The 17,243-nt window shown below is 42.2% G+C and overlaps 2 protein-coding genes across 3 annotated transcripts in view; both read left to right on the top strand.

The window, feature by feature from the left end:
• The window catches only part of LOC101155374 (seizure protein 6 homolog), a 105,839-nt gene extending 100,147 nt beyond the window's left edge, over positions 1-5,692 (top strand). Inside the window, exons 11-18 of one of the 2 annotated variants that reach the window (XM_004076560.5) lie at positions 878-1,072; positions 2,429-2,620; positions 2,702-2,896; positions 3,038-3,076; positions 3,166-3,274; positions 3,354-3,450; positions 3,984-4,052; positions 4,768-5,692. In XM_004076560.5, coding sequence (XP_004076608.1) covers positions 878-1,072; positions 2,429-2,620; positions 2,702-2,896; positions 3,038-3,076; positions 3,166-3,274; positions 3,354-3,450; positions 3,984-4,010 — 854 coding nt within the window. In that variant the 3' untranslated portion in view covers positions 4,011-4,052; positions 4,768-5,692. Of the gene's footprint in view, positions 1-877; positions 1,073-2,428; positions 2,621-2,701; positions 2,897-3,037; positions 3,077-3,165; positions 3,275-3,353; positions 3,451-3,983; positions 4,057-4,767 lie in introns of those variants that run through there. The other variant, XM_078931313.1, reaches the window with a different exon arrangement.
• Positions 5,693-9,931: 4,239 nt separating this feature from the next.
• On the top strand, positions 9,932-15,020 carry LOC144983599 (uncharacterized). Its single transcript, XM_078930453.1, has 2 exons — positions 9,932-11,461; positions 13,932-15,020. The coding sequence occupies exon 1, from the start codon at positions 10,149-10,151 to the stop codon at positions 11,157-11,159; it is 1,011 nt and encodes a 336-aa protein (XP_078786579.1). The 5' UTR covers positions 9,932-10,148; the 3' UTR covers positions 11,160-11,461; positions 13,932-15,020.
• The last annotated feature ends 2,223 nt before the right edge of the window (positions 15,021-17,243 follow it).

Raw genomic sequence — 17,243 nt, forward strand, 5'->3', positions numbered from 1 at the left:
CATCTGGCTCAAAGCTGTACAGCTGGATAGCGCCGATATTGGTTGGCATTTCTGTTTCACCGCTAAAGTTGGGTTGGGGGTGTGTAAGCTTGTAAGCGTGTAAACAGATGCATGTAAACAGATGGATGATGGGAAGTGGGGGCAGGCTTACTCCATGCCAACAGTTCCACCCACAAGTCAGAAGCGAATTTCTAATGAACATCTGCTACTCTGCAGAAACTACGTCCTATAAAATGACTTTTTTTTGGGCATAAAATGTCCTAATTATAATGAAAAGACCACTGGGATCGCTTTTGATAATAGATCAATAAATGATTGGAGTGGGACATCAATGTACAGTTTCCCCTTACAAGTAATAGTCAAGTAAAAAAAAAGAAAGCCATAATCAACTTGAGAATGGAGTCTATCCATCCTGCTTCTGTCATCTGTCTAACTTATCCTCTGTGCACAAGATTTGCTTACAAACACCAAACACATTAATGGGTTACAGATCAGCTTCAGCGACTTTTGTCCATTGTTTTTTGCTTTCGGCCATATATGCTGCAGATGCAGATTCACAGGCTGACTGGTGCCAGAGCACACGCTGGGTTCCTCCCAGCACACATCACAAGCCTCTATTTACATTTTCCTCTCCAGCCGTGACTGTTTACAGAACAAAGAACACTCAATTCTGCAGTTGTGCTCATCCCCTGCAGAGTTGTTACATATTAATATCTCCTTGAGAGTCCTCAATCTATAAAAATGTACATTCGCAATAGGAAAAATATTTGCAGAGCCACTGAATTTTATCACTACAATCATAGTTCTGTCATTTCAAAATCCAATTTTTTTTCTTATCTGCTGTTTCGTACCAATGCAACTTTTATGTCCCCAACAGAGGTGCCAAGGAATGACACATGTCCAGAACTGCCAGAGATCCCCAATGGCTGGAAGAGTACATCCCACCCAGACCTAATCCACGGCACTGTTGTCACCTACCAGTGTTACCCTGGCTTCACATTGACAGGCTCTGAGATCCTCATGTGCCAGTGGGATCTCACCTGGAGTGGGGATGTGCCAAGATGTGAAGAAGGTGGGAAGGACAAAACATTTAGTTCATGCACAGAGCAAGAGGGAAGGCATGACCGAAAAGCTTTTGGTTTCATGTGAATTGGCTTAATTTTTCAGCCACCACAGTATTAATAGTCTGCATAAAGAATTTAAAGGGTTTCTAGTCAGTTTTCATCCCTTCTAATCCTATCATAATAGAATTTAGGAACTGAATAACATAAACCAGGATAAAAATGTTAAAGTAAAAAGGGTTGACTCAGTGTTTTTCGCATATTACAGTCAAATCTTGTACTCAGGTGGGAAATTGGAAGTCAATAACTCAACAAACCACTACCAGCTGGGGTTCTAAATAAAAACATGAGGTGCAGAATTAAACAGTACATTACAGTGTAATTTTTTTTACGAGTGTCATTTTTTATCATCAAATCTTCCCTAAATTACTCTACATTCATGAAACTCAACAGGTGGTTTGCAATTAAAACACGTGTTAAAAATGCACTAGGATTAAACCATTAAATAATTCTCTAGCATTCTTTATGAGTTTCTAATAAAAAATTTTTTTAGAATATGCAAGTTTGTGGGGAAATGGACCTATAAAATTTTAAGGAAATATACATGTTTTATTTTTGTCTTTATTTTGTTTAGTTTACATCATTTTAAAAATGCTCAGACTAAAAGTTTTTTCTACTTTCTCCTTTTTACCAACCTATTTAAGAGAGAAAAAAATAGTGCAGCTTCTTCAAAATAATAGAAAAAATCAAGAATTCAAGGCTTTGCTCATTTACGTAAAAAAAAAAGCTTTCTTTTTTTTTCAATTATATAAATAGAAGTATTGGATTCAAGCATAAATGTCCTCTTTTTGACTGCTTAAAGTTAATTATGTGAGTCTACAGACTTTCTATTCCAGGATGGCTTCTTACGCACAGACTTTTCACTGGCCACTCAATAAATGGGTCTTTTAAATGATTCCAACCTGATCTAAAACCTGATCTAAAAATCCTCCCATAAATACCTCTCTTAGTAATCCAACATGTTTTTTTTTATGAATGTTAATTTAAATTGGGTCATTTTACTTAGGTTTAATGAAGTCAGACTTATTTAACATTGATTAGGAGAACTATATTAAGATATTTTCTTAAATTCTTATGAAAATATTTAGGAATTAAAAGGAAACTTGGTTTGTATTAATCTGGGAAAACCTTATAATTTTTGTAATTATCTGGGGAAACCTTCTAATTTTTTTTGAATTCCTGCTGTGTTTTTTTAAAGAAAACATGTCGCTGTGCATTTTTTATGCCGGAATGTTAGAAGTAAGAATTGTTTTTTTGTGACAGTCTATTTTAGGGCAATAACTCATCTATTTTATTTGTCACACCAGTTTTGACATGTAAGGATCCTGGAAATGTGGAGCACAGTCGTAAAGTGATCATGGGAAGCCGCTTTGCTGTTGGCTCAACCCTACAGTTCATCTGCAACAAAGGCTACGTCCTATCTGGCTCCAGTCTTCTCACATGCTACAACAGAGATTCAGCCGTCCCCAAATGGAGTGACAAGCTGCCCAAGTGTGTCCGTAAGTGCTCATAATTTTCTGTCTTAGAAAAATAGCGCTTTTAAAAGGAAAAACCATTTGACATTTGTTTGTCTTTATTAGCGGAGAAGTACGAGCCCTGCAGGAATCCTGGAGCTGCGTCTACAAGTGTGCAAAACCCTGAAAAGGCCTTTTACCAAGCAGGAGAGACTCTGACCTACTCCTGCCCTGCTGGCTTTGAGCTGCAGGGAGGGGGCATCATCTACTGCGTCCCTGGACACCCCTCACAGTGGAATAACACACCTCCCTCCTGCAAAGGTGAGATGACAAGCTTTCCAACCTTAAAAAGAAAAAAATCGTAAAAATATGACAGCCTAAAAACATGTTTTACAAAAAAAGCCCCATGCTTTGTGATAAACAGATTTTTTTTTTAAATAAATAGCTGCTCTGTCTTTTCAGCATCTTCAGCACAATACATGAATGAGCGCAGACTTGATAGTGAGTCCTGTTTCAAAACATCCCAAAGTCTATTAAATGGATTTTTCTCAGGACTTTTACAGAAATAATCTTGTTTTCCTTTCTCTTAGCTGTTAATATGGATTACGCTACGGAGGGAACCAATATCACCCATGCGGTTTTAATTCCAACTGCAATCATCCTGGTGATTGTTATTGGAATTTATATCTACTTTGCAAAGTAAGTAAAAACTTTTAAATGTAAATGTGGTTGGAGTCAAAAGAGGATTTAAGAGATGATCTGTGTGTTTGTATTTCAGGCTCCAAGGAAAGTCTTTGAGAATGCAAACATCCACCCCACCATATGACAACATGACAGAGGAGTCAGCTTTTGACAACCCTATATATGAGAGCGGAGTAAGTACTGATGTCATGAGCATGCAGGACGTGGACTCGCAGAACACCAGCGTGCTGTCCTGATCATCTCCCACCTGGCTGTCATCCTGTCGTCTTCTCATGATTCACCAGCAGAGGGCACACTCCACTTCACCAGCTCATCCTTCTCTCCCCACCTTGTTTATCATCAGATAGTGCTGCGGGGCTGAACTGATGATAACGGAGCACATCATGTTCTGATTGAAATGACATTTTGCTTTGCCCTATCATGATGTCAGAGGTCGTTAGCATCATGTTTGACTTCCATTGTTACCCTTCTCATGTTAACATGCTGTATTCTATCTGTTTGTCATTACAGTACACATTTCAATACACATTTTTGTTTCACTAAGGAAGGTTTTGCAGTATTACCAGTAAACCTTATTTATAGAAATAATCATTTCAACAGCTCATGTAGAACTTACATTTTAAGAGTTTGCTCATACTTTGCTGCAGATTCTGTTGAGAATATGTATATTAATTTGTTATTATTAATTGTTTTTCTGCTTCATCAGCACTGGCAAACCCGTTGTAGATATTAAAGCAGTATTTTCTCAATGGTGCCACTGCAGTACAAATATAAGGTGAGATTTTTCTTTGATACTTTCAGCATCATCAAACTTTGTGTTTTTGCTTGTTATAACAACCTTTTTGTCTATATTATCAGTTTTTGCATTTTAGCAGACTAAGATATTGCCTACATGGATTTGATTTGATTACCATTTTTGGACATCAAGATTAATCAAATCTCCCAAAACGAGATGATGGTGTGATGGTGTGGTGACAGAAACCCCTCTGGGTTTTTTACATGGTCACACACCAATAGTTTTACAGAAAAAAAATATTTTGTGCAACATGTTCCCTAAAGAAAATATATGATACTAAACAAGGACAATGACATTACATCTTTTTTCCTTAAAAATGGGAATATGTTCATGCATATCTTCTTACACTGCCAATTCTACTGAGCTGATTTAGCTCATTGCATAATATATATGAAATAAAAAACATTTTAGTTTTAACTTGCAATGACTTTCCCAAAGGTTTTATAGATTTATGTTCCATTTTTGTGTGTTTTAGTTTTTTTTTATTTTATTCCCATTGGTGTTGGTGTTTCCTTTTTTCCATTTTTTCTTTGTTTAGAAACATCTGAGACGTAAAATGCATTTCACAACAAGGAGTGCATGCTGCATGTTAAATCTAAAAGCATTGTTTGTTAGTTTTTATTTTTTGCCAAACTGTATGATCTGCTTAAATTGCTAGTCGGTTTTTAACTGATCTTATGTTTCACCTTTGCAGGAGAAATGAAAAAGATTACGAGGTGTCCATTTAAAAGACCTTAAAAACAAGAATTGCTCAAGCTTTGCCTTTTGGAATCCTCTCTGCACTTCTCACCTTTTTCCATCTCCTATTGTTGGTTAATTTTAATTTTCTCCTCCGTTTGTATTTGTGTAAATATATCTTTATTTCCACGGTCAAATCTGTGAATCTGTGCATCACCGTGGTGATATTTTTATAAAGTCATATGCTGATGACTATTGGTGATTGTGTGTTTTTGAATACATCTTGATGGCTAAAACCAGGAAGATGTTAAAACTGAGGGAAGGGAATTGAAGGAAATGCTGTTTTGATTTTGATTTTTTTTAGATCAACCTCCCATCATCCTTTGGAGAAATTCGCTCATGTTTATTTGTTTTCTCTGCGTGCGTATGGGACTGCTATTTGTAAATAAACTGCCTGTCCAATATGAGTGCCTCACGACTGACTATAAACGGAGAAATCACGCGTGAACATGTTTCTAACTTATTGCTTTATCATTTTTAGATTTAGGCTTACTGTACCAGTGTTCTGCTCCCTCTATCATGTTTTGTCTTTTTGAGGTCCTGTACCCCAGAAATGTTTCCCCACCAGCTGATGTGTGGATCCAAATACATATAGGATTTTTTTGGTATACATATTTCTTATTTTGTTTAGGACAAATTAATTATAAATATCCTGTTACTCTAAAAAGCCTGCTTCAAAGTATAATTTATACCTTCATTTGTTCCAGATTGTAGTTGTGCATCATTAGCAGATCCAGGAATAAGACCTGAGTTCCTCAAGGATCAGCAGTGACAGGATTTAATATACTGATGTGGGTTATCGAATCAAGCATCAGCACAACTATGTTACAGGACTATTTTAATCATGCAGTGTGTAAAATAAATACATACAAAACCGACAAGATGTATTATTTATTGGGTTTTGTGATCATGGTGGGGTTTGTTGAATTCCACTGCTTCGTCAGGCACACCTTGTTGCTCCCAACTCCAATAAAATAAAAAGAAAAAAATATTGTCATGGATTTATTAAGGAAAAGGTAGTATTGATTTCAGTAAACACATGAAAAATCCAGCTTCTTCGAAAAATTAAATGTGCATACAAACCTGACAGATATCCATTTAAGAAACAACTGTTTCCCTTTTGGGGTTGTTGAAGCTAATCAGCTGCTGTTGGGCAAAGGTCACTGGTCGGTTTCAGGGCCGCACACTCCCTCCTAGGGGCATTTCAGAACTACAAATTAAACCATTAAGGACATTTTTGGATCGTGGGAGGAAGATGGAGCACCTGGAAAAACCTACACATGCACAGGGAGAACTCCATTCATAAAAGTCTCAACTGGGATTTGAACCAGGGCATTCTTGCTGTATGTGAAAAGTGCTGACCACTACACCACCCTGCAGCCCACCTTAACAACTTATCAGTTAAAATGTAAAAACAAAAACAAAAAAAAACTTTTTAACTTTGCTGATTCACAAAAAAATGTCCAAGTACACAAGTAAATTATACTTAAGCTTTTTAATCTTATCACACGTTTCCTCAATAGCCCAGTTCCTATCTTATTTACATGCACAAAGTGCACATACACAGCATAAACATTCTCTATACACACACCAGTGACCACATCTAGGGAGAAGTGGGGGTGCCCCCCCCCCCCCCCCATTGCAGCTTAAAGAAAAATAGACAGTTTTTTCTTGTTGTTGTTTTGTTTAGAGTAACTGTCAACAAAAGTAAGTATTAAAGTAAATTAATTAAAACTTTTTTCCAATTAATTCACAAACTGTTGAAGGACAGTTCTTTTCGCAAGTCAGTCAAACAAAAATGATTTTGTGTATTACAGAAAACCAACTGGAAGTCAGAAAGCAAAAACCAGTATTTAGGCATTCACCAAGCGTTGGATTGTCCCCCCACTAATAGGGAACGTGAGCTGGGATTAGACCGTCGTGAGACAGGTTAGTTTTACCCTACTGATGATGTGTTGTTGCAAGGGTAATTTAGGCATACTATAGATCATAAAGTAGATTTTCTATTTTTTTTTAATTACAAGGAGTTTGAGTGCGACTTATTGGCTCTGATGTATATTATAGTTAGATTTACAAATGTATTGCTCAGATGCATCAGAAATGGTAAAAATAAAATGGTGTTTGTTGTTTTTTAAATAAATGCTGACATTACACTTCCTACTACAACATTTGCTGCATTAAGATAATCCCATGTGACACAGGCTATCTTTTGTTTTGAAAGGAAGTCACGTGAGCCTTTAAGTCATGAACTATTACATTTTTGAAAAAAAGGCTATGTTTTTCTTTATGTTCATTCTTTATTTATGCAAAAACACATAACGATATTTATTATTATAGTAAAAAATAACTAAAAAATGAACCAGTGTCTTGTTTTTCTAAAGGGTGAAGTAAGACTTTTTGGCGCCTACTGGGTTGTAGTCAATAAGAAACTGACCCGAATGGCTTTTTAAGTGTTAAAGGTTACAGACCCATTCAACAGAATGCAGGGGCTGTGATAACCACTGGCAGTTCTTGACCTCTAGATGGCAGAGAGAGGCAACAAACTAAAGCCGGAGGCTGCAAAAGCATTATAAATAAAAGTCTTCATTTTAAACCCCTGAATAGATTCAACAACAGAACAAAACTAATATTTCACAAAATAAAGCACCGTTTGAATTTAGGTGCAAATACCATTTGCTATTTTTTGCCTTTTTTATTTACATATTTATTTGTATTCAACTTGAACATAAAGGGTTTTTACTGCATAATGCTACCAAAAGAGTGTGCGAGTATTATTTAAAAATGGTTTTAGTGTAGATTAAGATCTTAGACTAGATCTTGAGAACCTCCTTAAGCCAGGACCACAACTGTGTCTTTTATTTATTAGTTTCATATTTGCTTTCATTGATCTGTCAGAGATTAAATGAACAAATTCAATAAACGTACATGTTTTTTGTGTGGTCTTATTTGACGCGGTTTTGAACAGTTTTGTGCCCAAGGCAGTCAGAAGGGAAACCAACTCCCCAAACAATTTATATTTAAATCGCTGAAAATCTGCTTCTATGTCAAAACATCACCCATGACATTTCCATTCCTGGTGCATTTTAATACATGGACTTTTTTTTGTTGGTAGATTGAGAAATAGATCAACATTTAAAATAGTTTAAAATTCTCAGTTTAAGAACAAATTAAATGTGTCCAAGACTTGATAATATGTCTTAAAAAAACAAGAGGCCGAGCAAAAGGAAACCAGACCAAATTGTATTTTCCCAAGCAAACATAAAAAATCTTAAACCAGCAAGAAAAGTAGAGTAACATATAAGATGAGGAGGACAACAAAAGATGAAGATGAAAAGAGATAAAAGTCATTAAAACTAGGCAAAATACAACACATCAATCAACTTTTAAATTGTATTTATAGATTCTAGGTTGAAGGATAAGTCACTAAAATACTAAAGTTATTGAGATCCTGATTGTGGTAGTCTCGATAACAGTAATACAAAAATATACTGTTAGTGTCTATATGATGGAGAGCTCAGAAAAGGCTTTGGAGGAATAAAGTCTAAAGTTGAAATCTATTCAGATTGAGTGGGATGGAGACACACGGGGGCAGCAGAGATACTGAGGATGACGATGAGAGAATCAGCATCTGTGCTTGATAATGTAGGGAGAATCTTCCTCGTTTCTTGTAGACAAAGCTTGAACTGATAAGTGTCAGACTGATGACTGCTGGCAGATTGGAAGATGATGAATAACAGAGTCTGAGAAAGCAGAGAATACGCTTCAATGCTGTGTACTCGGATCTGATTTGATTTGTTAATTTCAAGCATTAATTGCAGTCCACACAATAAAAAAATCACACAGAATTGTCAAACTCATTACAGAAATGATGAAATGCATAGATAAAAAAACAAAAACAAAGGGACACTTGAGTCACATTTGATTATTTAAACATAGTGATCATTAACTTAAGTCCAGTAGAGCTTGATTGATTGCTTGGGAAGAAGCGAGTTCATATAATCCCACACCTACTGAGTTATTTCATTTTATAATTTCACTTAATTTTTGTAATCCTGTTCTAATCATAGTGTGAATAACACACTATGTAACAGAAACGTAATACTCATTGATAATGATCAGAATACAATTTCATATTAATCCAGATATAATACACATTGCAGATCAAGTTATGAAGTACTTTGAAGGCAGTGACTGCATGCAGAGATGCAGAAGAAGCTTTGGTCCAGAAGTGATAATGACAAGAACCCAAATTTAGAATCACTTTTGCTAAGTGTGGCTGTGGAAGAGATTCCCATGGAGTGACAGAAAAACACTTTAGAAACCGACTCCCTAGAAAAAGGTTTAAAAAAAATACTAACATTTGACAGATTTTCCTGAAATAATCAAAAAAGAAATCTGCCAATGGGGTAAGAAAATGGTCTTAGCAAGAATTCCGGTTTTAATCTCATTTAATTTTATTTATTTAAGGTGAATGTGAAAAGTTGGATGCTGTGACATTTTTTGTGACAACAAGAAAATAGTAATTTAGGAGTCATAATATAGTTAGGTAAAGCCTTTTATTGTCTGTCATTTATTAGTAAGGTCCCATATAGTTTAAACCTTACTGGACTGAATGTGTCCTTTGAACTGATCTGGTTTATATGAGGTGCATCCAGCCAGTGGGCTTTTTGATCATTTCATGTTGTTTTTTTCCTCTGTGTTTATGTGGGAGCTGGTTTGTCTCAGTGGAATATTTGGAGGCAGCGACCCATGATTTCAGCTGAGCTCTCAACACTGATGCAGGGGACATTGAGCAGCTTGTGCCATTAAAATGCAAATTACCTACGCAGACTTCCACAACTTGGGTACAAAGCTGTGTCTACTTGTTTTCTATCCGTTTTGCCCCCCCCCCAAAAAAAAAACACCTATATATATATATATATATATATATATATATATATATATATATATATTGTAACGACCCAGGGTTTAGACAGAGCTGCAGGTGGCTGGCGCCCCCCTCTTTCTGTCAGTTGCTAGACCACTGTGTGTGTGTCAATCAGTGGTGGGCTGGTGACTGATGGAGAGAGGGGGCGGGGTCTACCTGTGGGAGAGTGTGTGTGTGCGTCATCGCAGAAGTTAGTAGTAGCTGGCTGTGCCTGTTAGTCATGCTGTAACCGTTATCAGATACAGAAATCTAAATAAAGAGCTGTTGGACAACCGGCCGCCTAAGGAGCTTCCTTGCCATCACTACACTGGTGTCAGAAGTGATTTCGGACGCGGGGCGGCGTACTGACGGTCAGACTGGTTCACGCCGGCGCTCGGATTAGCTGTGCTAGCTGGAGCTAGCTTGGAAGCATGGCCGTGCGGCGGAAGACTAAAGTAAAAGAAGAGGTGAGCGGAGAAACGGGGGAAGACGGCACATGCGGCTGGTCGGATGACGCAGTCAAGGAGTTCGCTAAAGCTACATGCGAAGCAAGAGACCGCGTGAGGGAGGCCGCGGTGAGAATGGCTGACGCAGCGGGACTAACTCCATCGGCACGCGCCACTTCTATTCGCTCCAGAATCGGCGGCCATGATGCAGCCTTGAGCGGGAACGTCGGCTCTAGAACGCCAGTTGTTGTCTCAACCACCAAGATCCCCAAGTACACCGGTAGGTCGGATTGGGAAGCGTTTCTGGCGCAATTTGAGCTATTGGCGGAAGCTGAAGGATGGACTGTTGAAAAGAAGGCTCTAAACCTGGCACTTTCCCTCACCGATGATGCGTTGTCCTGTCTTTTGCTGCTGAACCCGGCTGACAGACGTGATTATGGAGCACTAGTGGGTGCTCTACAGCGACGTTTTGGACAGTGCTTACAACCTGAACTCCTGCGGAATGAACTGAGTAACCGGGTCAGGAAGTCTGGTGAGCCACTACGGTTGTTGGCCAACGATGTGGAAAACCTGACCCGGCGGGCCTATGCACACATGTCCCCTGGCGTACAGAGCGAGTTGGCGCGGGACCAGTTCATTAGGGCCCTCACACCCTCAGAGCTGCGCATTCAGGTGCAGCTGCTTCACCCTCAGACCCTGCAAGCAGCCCTGGAGATGGCAGTGGAGAGGGAGAATGTGTGGGGTGTGTCGGTTTCTGGTGGGCCCGGTTTTTATGGAGACCGCCCTGCCAGGGGAGCTGCGGTAGAGAGTCATACAGTGGAGAAGCCGGCCTGGGTGAGTGAAATGACTGAACTGTTGAGAGCTGTATCGTTACAGACAGCCCGCCGACCTCACCCAGGTCCCAAGGCCTGCTGGGGATGTGGTCAGGCTGGACATTTGGTCAGAGAGTGTCCCAACTCAAACAGACGGCAGGGAAACGACTCGGGGTCTGCATAAAGGGGGATATGCAGACCCAGACCTCAGCTTTGCATGTGCCACCCCAGCTAATTCTCTCGCTACCACCAGGAGGCGCCCAACATCACAGTCGGGGAGGCATGGCGCAGCCTTCCCCAGAAGCAGACGCCACCACACACTGGGAGCCAATCATCGCGGTGGGACGTGCCGGCACTGGAGACTCTTGCTACGTTCCTGTTACAGTTGAAGGGGTTCCCTGTTCAGCGCTAGTGGATACAGGGTCAACAGTCACTGTAGTGAGACCTGACGTGGTTCCAGAGGGAACCGTGCTGGAGCCCACTTTGGTACGTCTACGCACTGTCACAGGTGAGCTGGCCCCAATGAAAGGCAAAGGTGTACTCTCTTGGACTGTTGGGGGGAGAACACTTCGCCACACCGCTTGGATAGCGGCAGTGCAGGACCCGTGTATTCTGGGCCTGGATTTTTTAAGGGCTGCAGGCTGTCAGTTAGATCTGTTAAGAGGGACTGTGAACTTCTTCGCGGGGTCGGTTTTTACCTTGTTTCCTAGGTGTAGTGAAGAGGGACACCCTGAGCGGCTAGCAGCTAAGGCCTCTTGACACAGTTGGTGTCACTCCCTTCCAAGAGTCACCTTCTGGGAGTGACAGCGGGAGTGCCACTTCAAGCACACATTTTTGCGCATCAACCTCTCCTGCTGGAACTCAAGTGGAGAGAGAGGGAGCAGTGGAGGTGATAAGAGAAATATGGGAGAAAAACTGCAAGGGTCTTGAACCACAACAACGGGACCGGTTGTGGGAACTGCTAGTGGAGTTTCAAGACTGTTTTGCCATGAGTGATGAAGAGGTGGGGAGGACAGAGCTGGTGCAACATGAGATTGACACGGGTGATGCAAGGCCTATTAAGTGCCGCCCACGTCGACTCCCACTGGCTAGACAGCAGGCATGTGACGAGGCTGTGACCAAAATGCTGCAGGCAGATATAATCGAACCTTCAGACAGTCCATGGGCGGCAGCTGTGGTCATGGTCCCAAAGAAGGTGTCAGGGTGGCGTCTCTGCTCTGACTACAGGCCGCTGAACTCTGTGACAAAGACTCGTACCCGCTTCCGCGCATTGATGAGTCGCTAGATCTAGTTTCGGGGTCCTCCTGGTTTTCCTCCTTAGACCTCCGCAGTGGGTATTACCAAGTGCCTCTTGCCCCCGAGGCTAGAACCAAAACAGCGTTTTGTACTGGACGAGGCTTGTGGCAGTTCAAGGTCCTTTGTTTTGGACTCTGTAATGCCCCGGCTACTTTTGCCAGACTGATGGACAAAGTTCTGGCCGGTGTACCCCGCCAACAATGTCTGGTCTATCTGGATGACATACTTGTGCATGGCAGCTCCTTTGAGGCAGCCTTGGGTTCCTTGCGGCTGGTGCTGACAAGAATCAGGACAGCTGGCCTGAAGTTACATCCAGACAAATGTCATTTCATGCAGCGAGAGGTGTTTTTTCTGGGGCATAAGGTGGGAGGAGAAGGGATTGGAACTATGAAGGAAAAGGTGCAGGCTGTAACTGACTGGCCCACTCCAACCACGCAGAAACAACTCAAGAGTTTTTTAGGCCTGGCGTCATACTACCGTCGGTTCGTACGGGGTTTTGCATGCACAGCCGCACCTTTGTTTCAGCTGATGCAAAAGGACAGAGACTATGTATGGACCGAGGCATGCCAAGAGGCTTTCAGTTGCCTACAGCGTGCATTGAGTGAAGCTCCAGTGTTGGCTCCGGCTGATCCCTCTTTACCCTTCATCTTAGACACAGATGCTAGCAGTGTGGGAGTGGGAGGCGTGTTGTCTCAGGCGGGGCCAGAAGGGGAGCGGGTGGTCGCTTATTTCAGCCGGGCGTTTAACAAGCACGAAAAGCGGTATTGCGTCACCCGCAGAGAACTGCTAGCAGTGGTGCTGTCAATCAGACATTTTAAATACTACCTGTGTGGATTAAAATTCACAGTGAGGACTGATCACTCTGCCCTCCAGTGGCTCATGACGTTCAAGGAACCTGAAGGGCAGGTAGCCAGGTGGATCGAAGAGCTACAGGCTTTTGACTTTAAGGTGGAGCATAGGGCTGGGGCACGCCACGGTAATGCAGATGCTCTCTCTCGCCGTCCATGTGCAGCAGATAATTGTCGGTTTTGTGAGAAGAGGGAGGCCAGAGAAAAGGAGCTACTGGAGGAAGGGATGGGGGCCACAGAGCAGTCAGTAGTCGAGTGGACTTGCCGGGGGCTGCAGACTGTAGACATGGCAGAGTGGAAACGGCAACAGGAGCAGGATGTTGACCTACAGCCTGTGCTGCAGTGGGTTGTCGTACAGCAGCGGCCACCGTGGGAGGAAGTGGCAGCGCTATCCACCGCAAGCAAGGGGTTTTGGTCTATGTTTGAGGCTCTGCGGTTAGAACAGGGTGTCCTGCAGCGGGCATGGGTGGCGCCTGCAACGGGTGAGAAGAAGTGGCAGATCGTGGTCCCAAGGGGCCTCCAATTGGAGGTGCTGCGGGCCATGCATGGAGTGGCGGGGTCTGGACATTTCGGAGTTACAAAAACTCTGCGCCGACTCCGTCAGGGTTTCTATTGGGGCAGATGTAGGAGGGACGTGGAGGACTTTTGTCGTCAGTGCGACCCCTGCACAGCCCGCAAGGGTCCTTCAGGCCAGTCGCGTGCTCCTCTCCAACCATTTCAGGTGGGAGGGCCGATGGAGAGGGTGGCTGTTGACATCGTGGGCCCGTTGCCGCGCTCTTCTAGGGGTAACCGTTATGTTCTTTATGCTATAGATTATTTTACTCGGTGGCCAGAGGCGTACGCATTGCCGGACCAGGAGGCAGAAACGGTTGTGGATGCCCTTCTGGGGGGCATGTTCAGCCGTTTTGGGGTTCCGGAGTCCATACACTCTGACCAGGGCCGGAACTTCGAGTCCCGGGTGTTTGCCCTCATGTGCAGTCGCCTTGGTGCTCACAAGACTCGCACCACCCCCTTGCGACCGCAAAGTGATGGATTGGTGGAGAGATTTCACCGCACCTTGGGGCAGCAACTGGCTATCATTACATCAAAGCACCAAAAAGACTGGGATGACCACATTCCCCTGGTGCTAATGGCATGTCGGTCAGCTGTACAGGAATCCACATCCTGTACACCTGCTCTTCTCATGTTGGGAAGAGAGCTCCGTACACCGGCCATGATGGCTTTTGGCCGGCCACCTGATTCTGAAGACACAAGCCAGGGGCCTGAGTATGCTCGGAAACTTCAGGAGCGTCTGGACTCCGCACATACTTTCGCTCGGGAACAGCAGCGAAGTGCCGGACAGAGACAAAAGCGCCACTATGATGTAAAAGCTAAAGGAAGACATTTCGTGGTTGACGAACCAGTGTGGGTGTACAGCCCCCAACGCAAGAAGGGACGATGTCCAAAGCTGGACAGCCAGTGGATTGGGCCGTGCAGGGTCCTAGAGAGGCTAGGAGAAGTTGTTTACAGGGTACAGTTTCCACAGAGAGGGAGAAAGGTGATTCTCCACAGAGACAGACTGGCTCCCTATCGGGGTATCCCTGCTCCGCCTGCACAGACGACGCCAGCTGTCCCATGCTTGCTGGTTTCTGCACCAAGTTCCTTTTCTGCCCCTCCAGCTTCTCCAGATCCACTTCCAGCGGCGGCAACTCCAACCCCCTTAACCCCGTTGCCTCCGCGGGCTAGGCCGCAGCGTCAGAGGAAAGTTCCAGGCAGATTCAGAGACTTTGTTGCTTCCTTTTAGTAGGGAAAGTTGTTAATGGTGGGACAGTTTGTTTTAGAGGGCAAGAATGCGCCCTGGTCCCTCCGGAAGGTCTGGTGGTCTACCCAAACCTTCCATACAAAAAACAAAAAAAAAAAAACTGTGTTGATGATGGTTCTTTGGTTCTGTCCTGTTTTACTTTACCCTTTCCTGGTGTGTGAAATTGTGGGTCAGGTAATGTGTCCCTCGTGGGCGAGGGTCTTTGTGGGGGGGGGGGTAGTGTAACGACCCAGGGTTTAGACAGAGCTGCAGGTGGCTGGCGCCCCCCTCTTTCTGTCAGTTGCTAGACCACTGTGTGTGTGTCAATCAGTGGTGGGCTGGTGACTGATGGAGAGAGGGGGCGGGGTCTACCTGTGGGAGAGAGTGTGTGTGCGTCATCGCAGAAGTTAGTAGTAGCTGGCTGTGCCTGTTAGTCATGCTGTAACCGTTATCAGATACAGAAATCTAAATAAAGAGCTGTTGGACAACCGGCCGCCTAAGGAGCTTCCTTGCCATCACTACTATATATGTGTGTGTGTGTGTGTGTGTGTGTGTGTGTGTGTGTGTGTGTGTGTGTGTGTGTGTGTGTGTGTGTGTGTGTGTGTGTGTGTGTGTGTGTGTGTGTGTGTGTGTGTGTGTGTGTGTGTGTGTGTGTGTGTGTGTGTGTGTGTGTGTGTGTGTGTGTGTGTGTATATGTACATACATATATATATATATATATATATATATATGTGTGTGTGTGTGAGTGTGCAATTTTTTTTATTATTGTGTTGCATTTTTTGTGCATGACTGTCTTTGCTAAATCAGATATTTTTCTCTTCTGTTTTTTACTAAAAAACAAAAACAAAGCTTGATGGCATCAGGTGAAGAGCAATTCCACTTTTTCTACTTTGGGGGTCTGCTTTTTACAGTCAGGCTATGATAATAGGTTTGATAACACCTTTATATTTTTACCCCCCAAAAGACTGTATATAATCAATGATGCAAATAAATATATCCCTTCCTGTGAAGACCCCAATGTGTTGTTTCCATTGTTCATAGCTTTTAGCTATTACAAAGTTATGCCAGCAGGTGGCAATGTACACCTCCGTCTGTTTTGTCAGAGGTCAGCTGTGCAGCAAGTGCATCATCAAGACCATCTCCAGCACTTAATACACTCACAGAACACACTGGTGGCAGGGTGCTGCGGATGGTTCACACTTAAATTAAAATGCTCCACTCACAATTCAGCAGAGACCGAGACATGGCAATTGACCCACTAACACAGAAGACTATTAGACTTCCCTCACTGTGTTGGCAGCTCTAGGGCAGTACACTCACCACAGGGCTTCTAGGTAGATATAGTTTAATATAACAACCCATTCAAAAGTCCTCAAGTACTCCACTCAGAGAGATATTCATATACATATATAATCTTATATATATAAGATATTATATATATAAAATCTTAACACAAAATAGCTCTTGTTTGATGTAAAATATCTACGTTTGTTAAATTAAATCTGTTAAAAAGGATATTGTAAGACTATGTCATCCGACCATTGGCTGTGCTGATCCAGATATCATATTTTTACACTTACAGTCAAACATCAAATCAATTTACTTCCTTTGATTTAAAAAAAAAAAATTAATTATTAAATGATTGCAATGTTTATTAATAGTATCATGATTTGCTCAAAAAGACATTAACTAAGATAGGGAATTGAACCCCCATCTGAGTGACATGCAGATTGCTGCTCTTAACCCCCAACTACCTCCATAAAGTATTTTAGTAAAAAAAAATACAAGAAGTAAAAGATCTTTTTTGTGTTTCACCTTACATCTGTCTGTATTCTAAAATAATGTGATTATGTTGGTAGTAAATTCATGAAGTATTCAAAAATATAAAATAAGTTATATTATTAACAATAATTTTGTTACTTGTGAAAGTCGCTTAAGGACATCTGTAAGGCTTTTTCTTTTATCCTTTTCTCGCCAGCTTCAGTTTTCATCTAAATAAAATGCAGCTGCCCTGAAATAGTTGTGAAGTCCCAGAGGAGCAGATCCATGCTGCCATGTCATATTGCACAAACAAGGTTCACTGTCTTTGTTATTAACTGTGGCCTCAGGAAGCCATTTTGCTGAAAACAAAGGGTAAACTCTTGGCAGATCTCTGCTGGTGCTTGATGTGACAGGATGCCAAATCGTATTCGCCATTGTGTGCCACAGTCTGAGCTTCCCTACTGCTGCCACTTATACTGACACCTGTAACATGGAGTTAATGGAACAGGAGCTTCCTGATTGAATCCCACTAAATCCTCTCGGTTCAGCAGTTCTTTTATTTATAATAGAAAATGTGTGCAAT

Source organism: Oryzias latipes, chromosome 14 (assembly GCF_053564925.1).
Source record: "Oryzias latipes strain Hd-rR chromosome 14, Olatipes_Hd-rR_3.1".
NCBI lineage: Eukaryota > Metazoa > Chordata > Actinopteri > Beloniformes > Adrianichthyidae > Oryzias > Oryzias latipes.

Coding starts and splice junctions, on each gene's coding strand:
- LOC144983599 (XM_078930453.1), top strand. CDS start 10,149: ATGGCCGTGCGGCGGAAGACTAAAGTAAAAGAAGAGGTGAGCGGAGAA.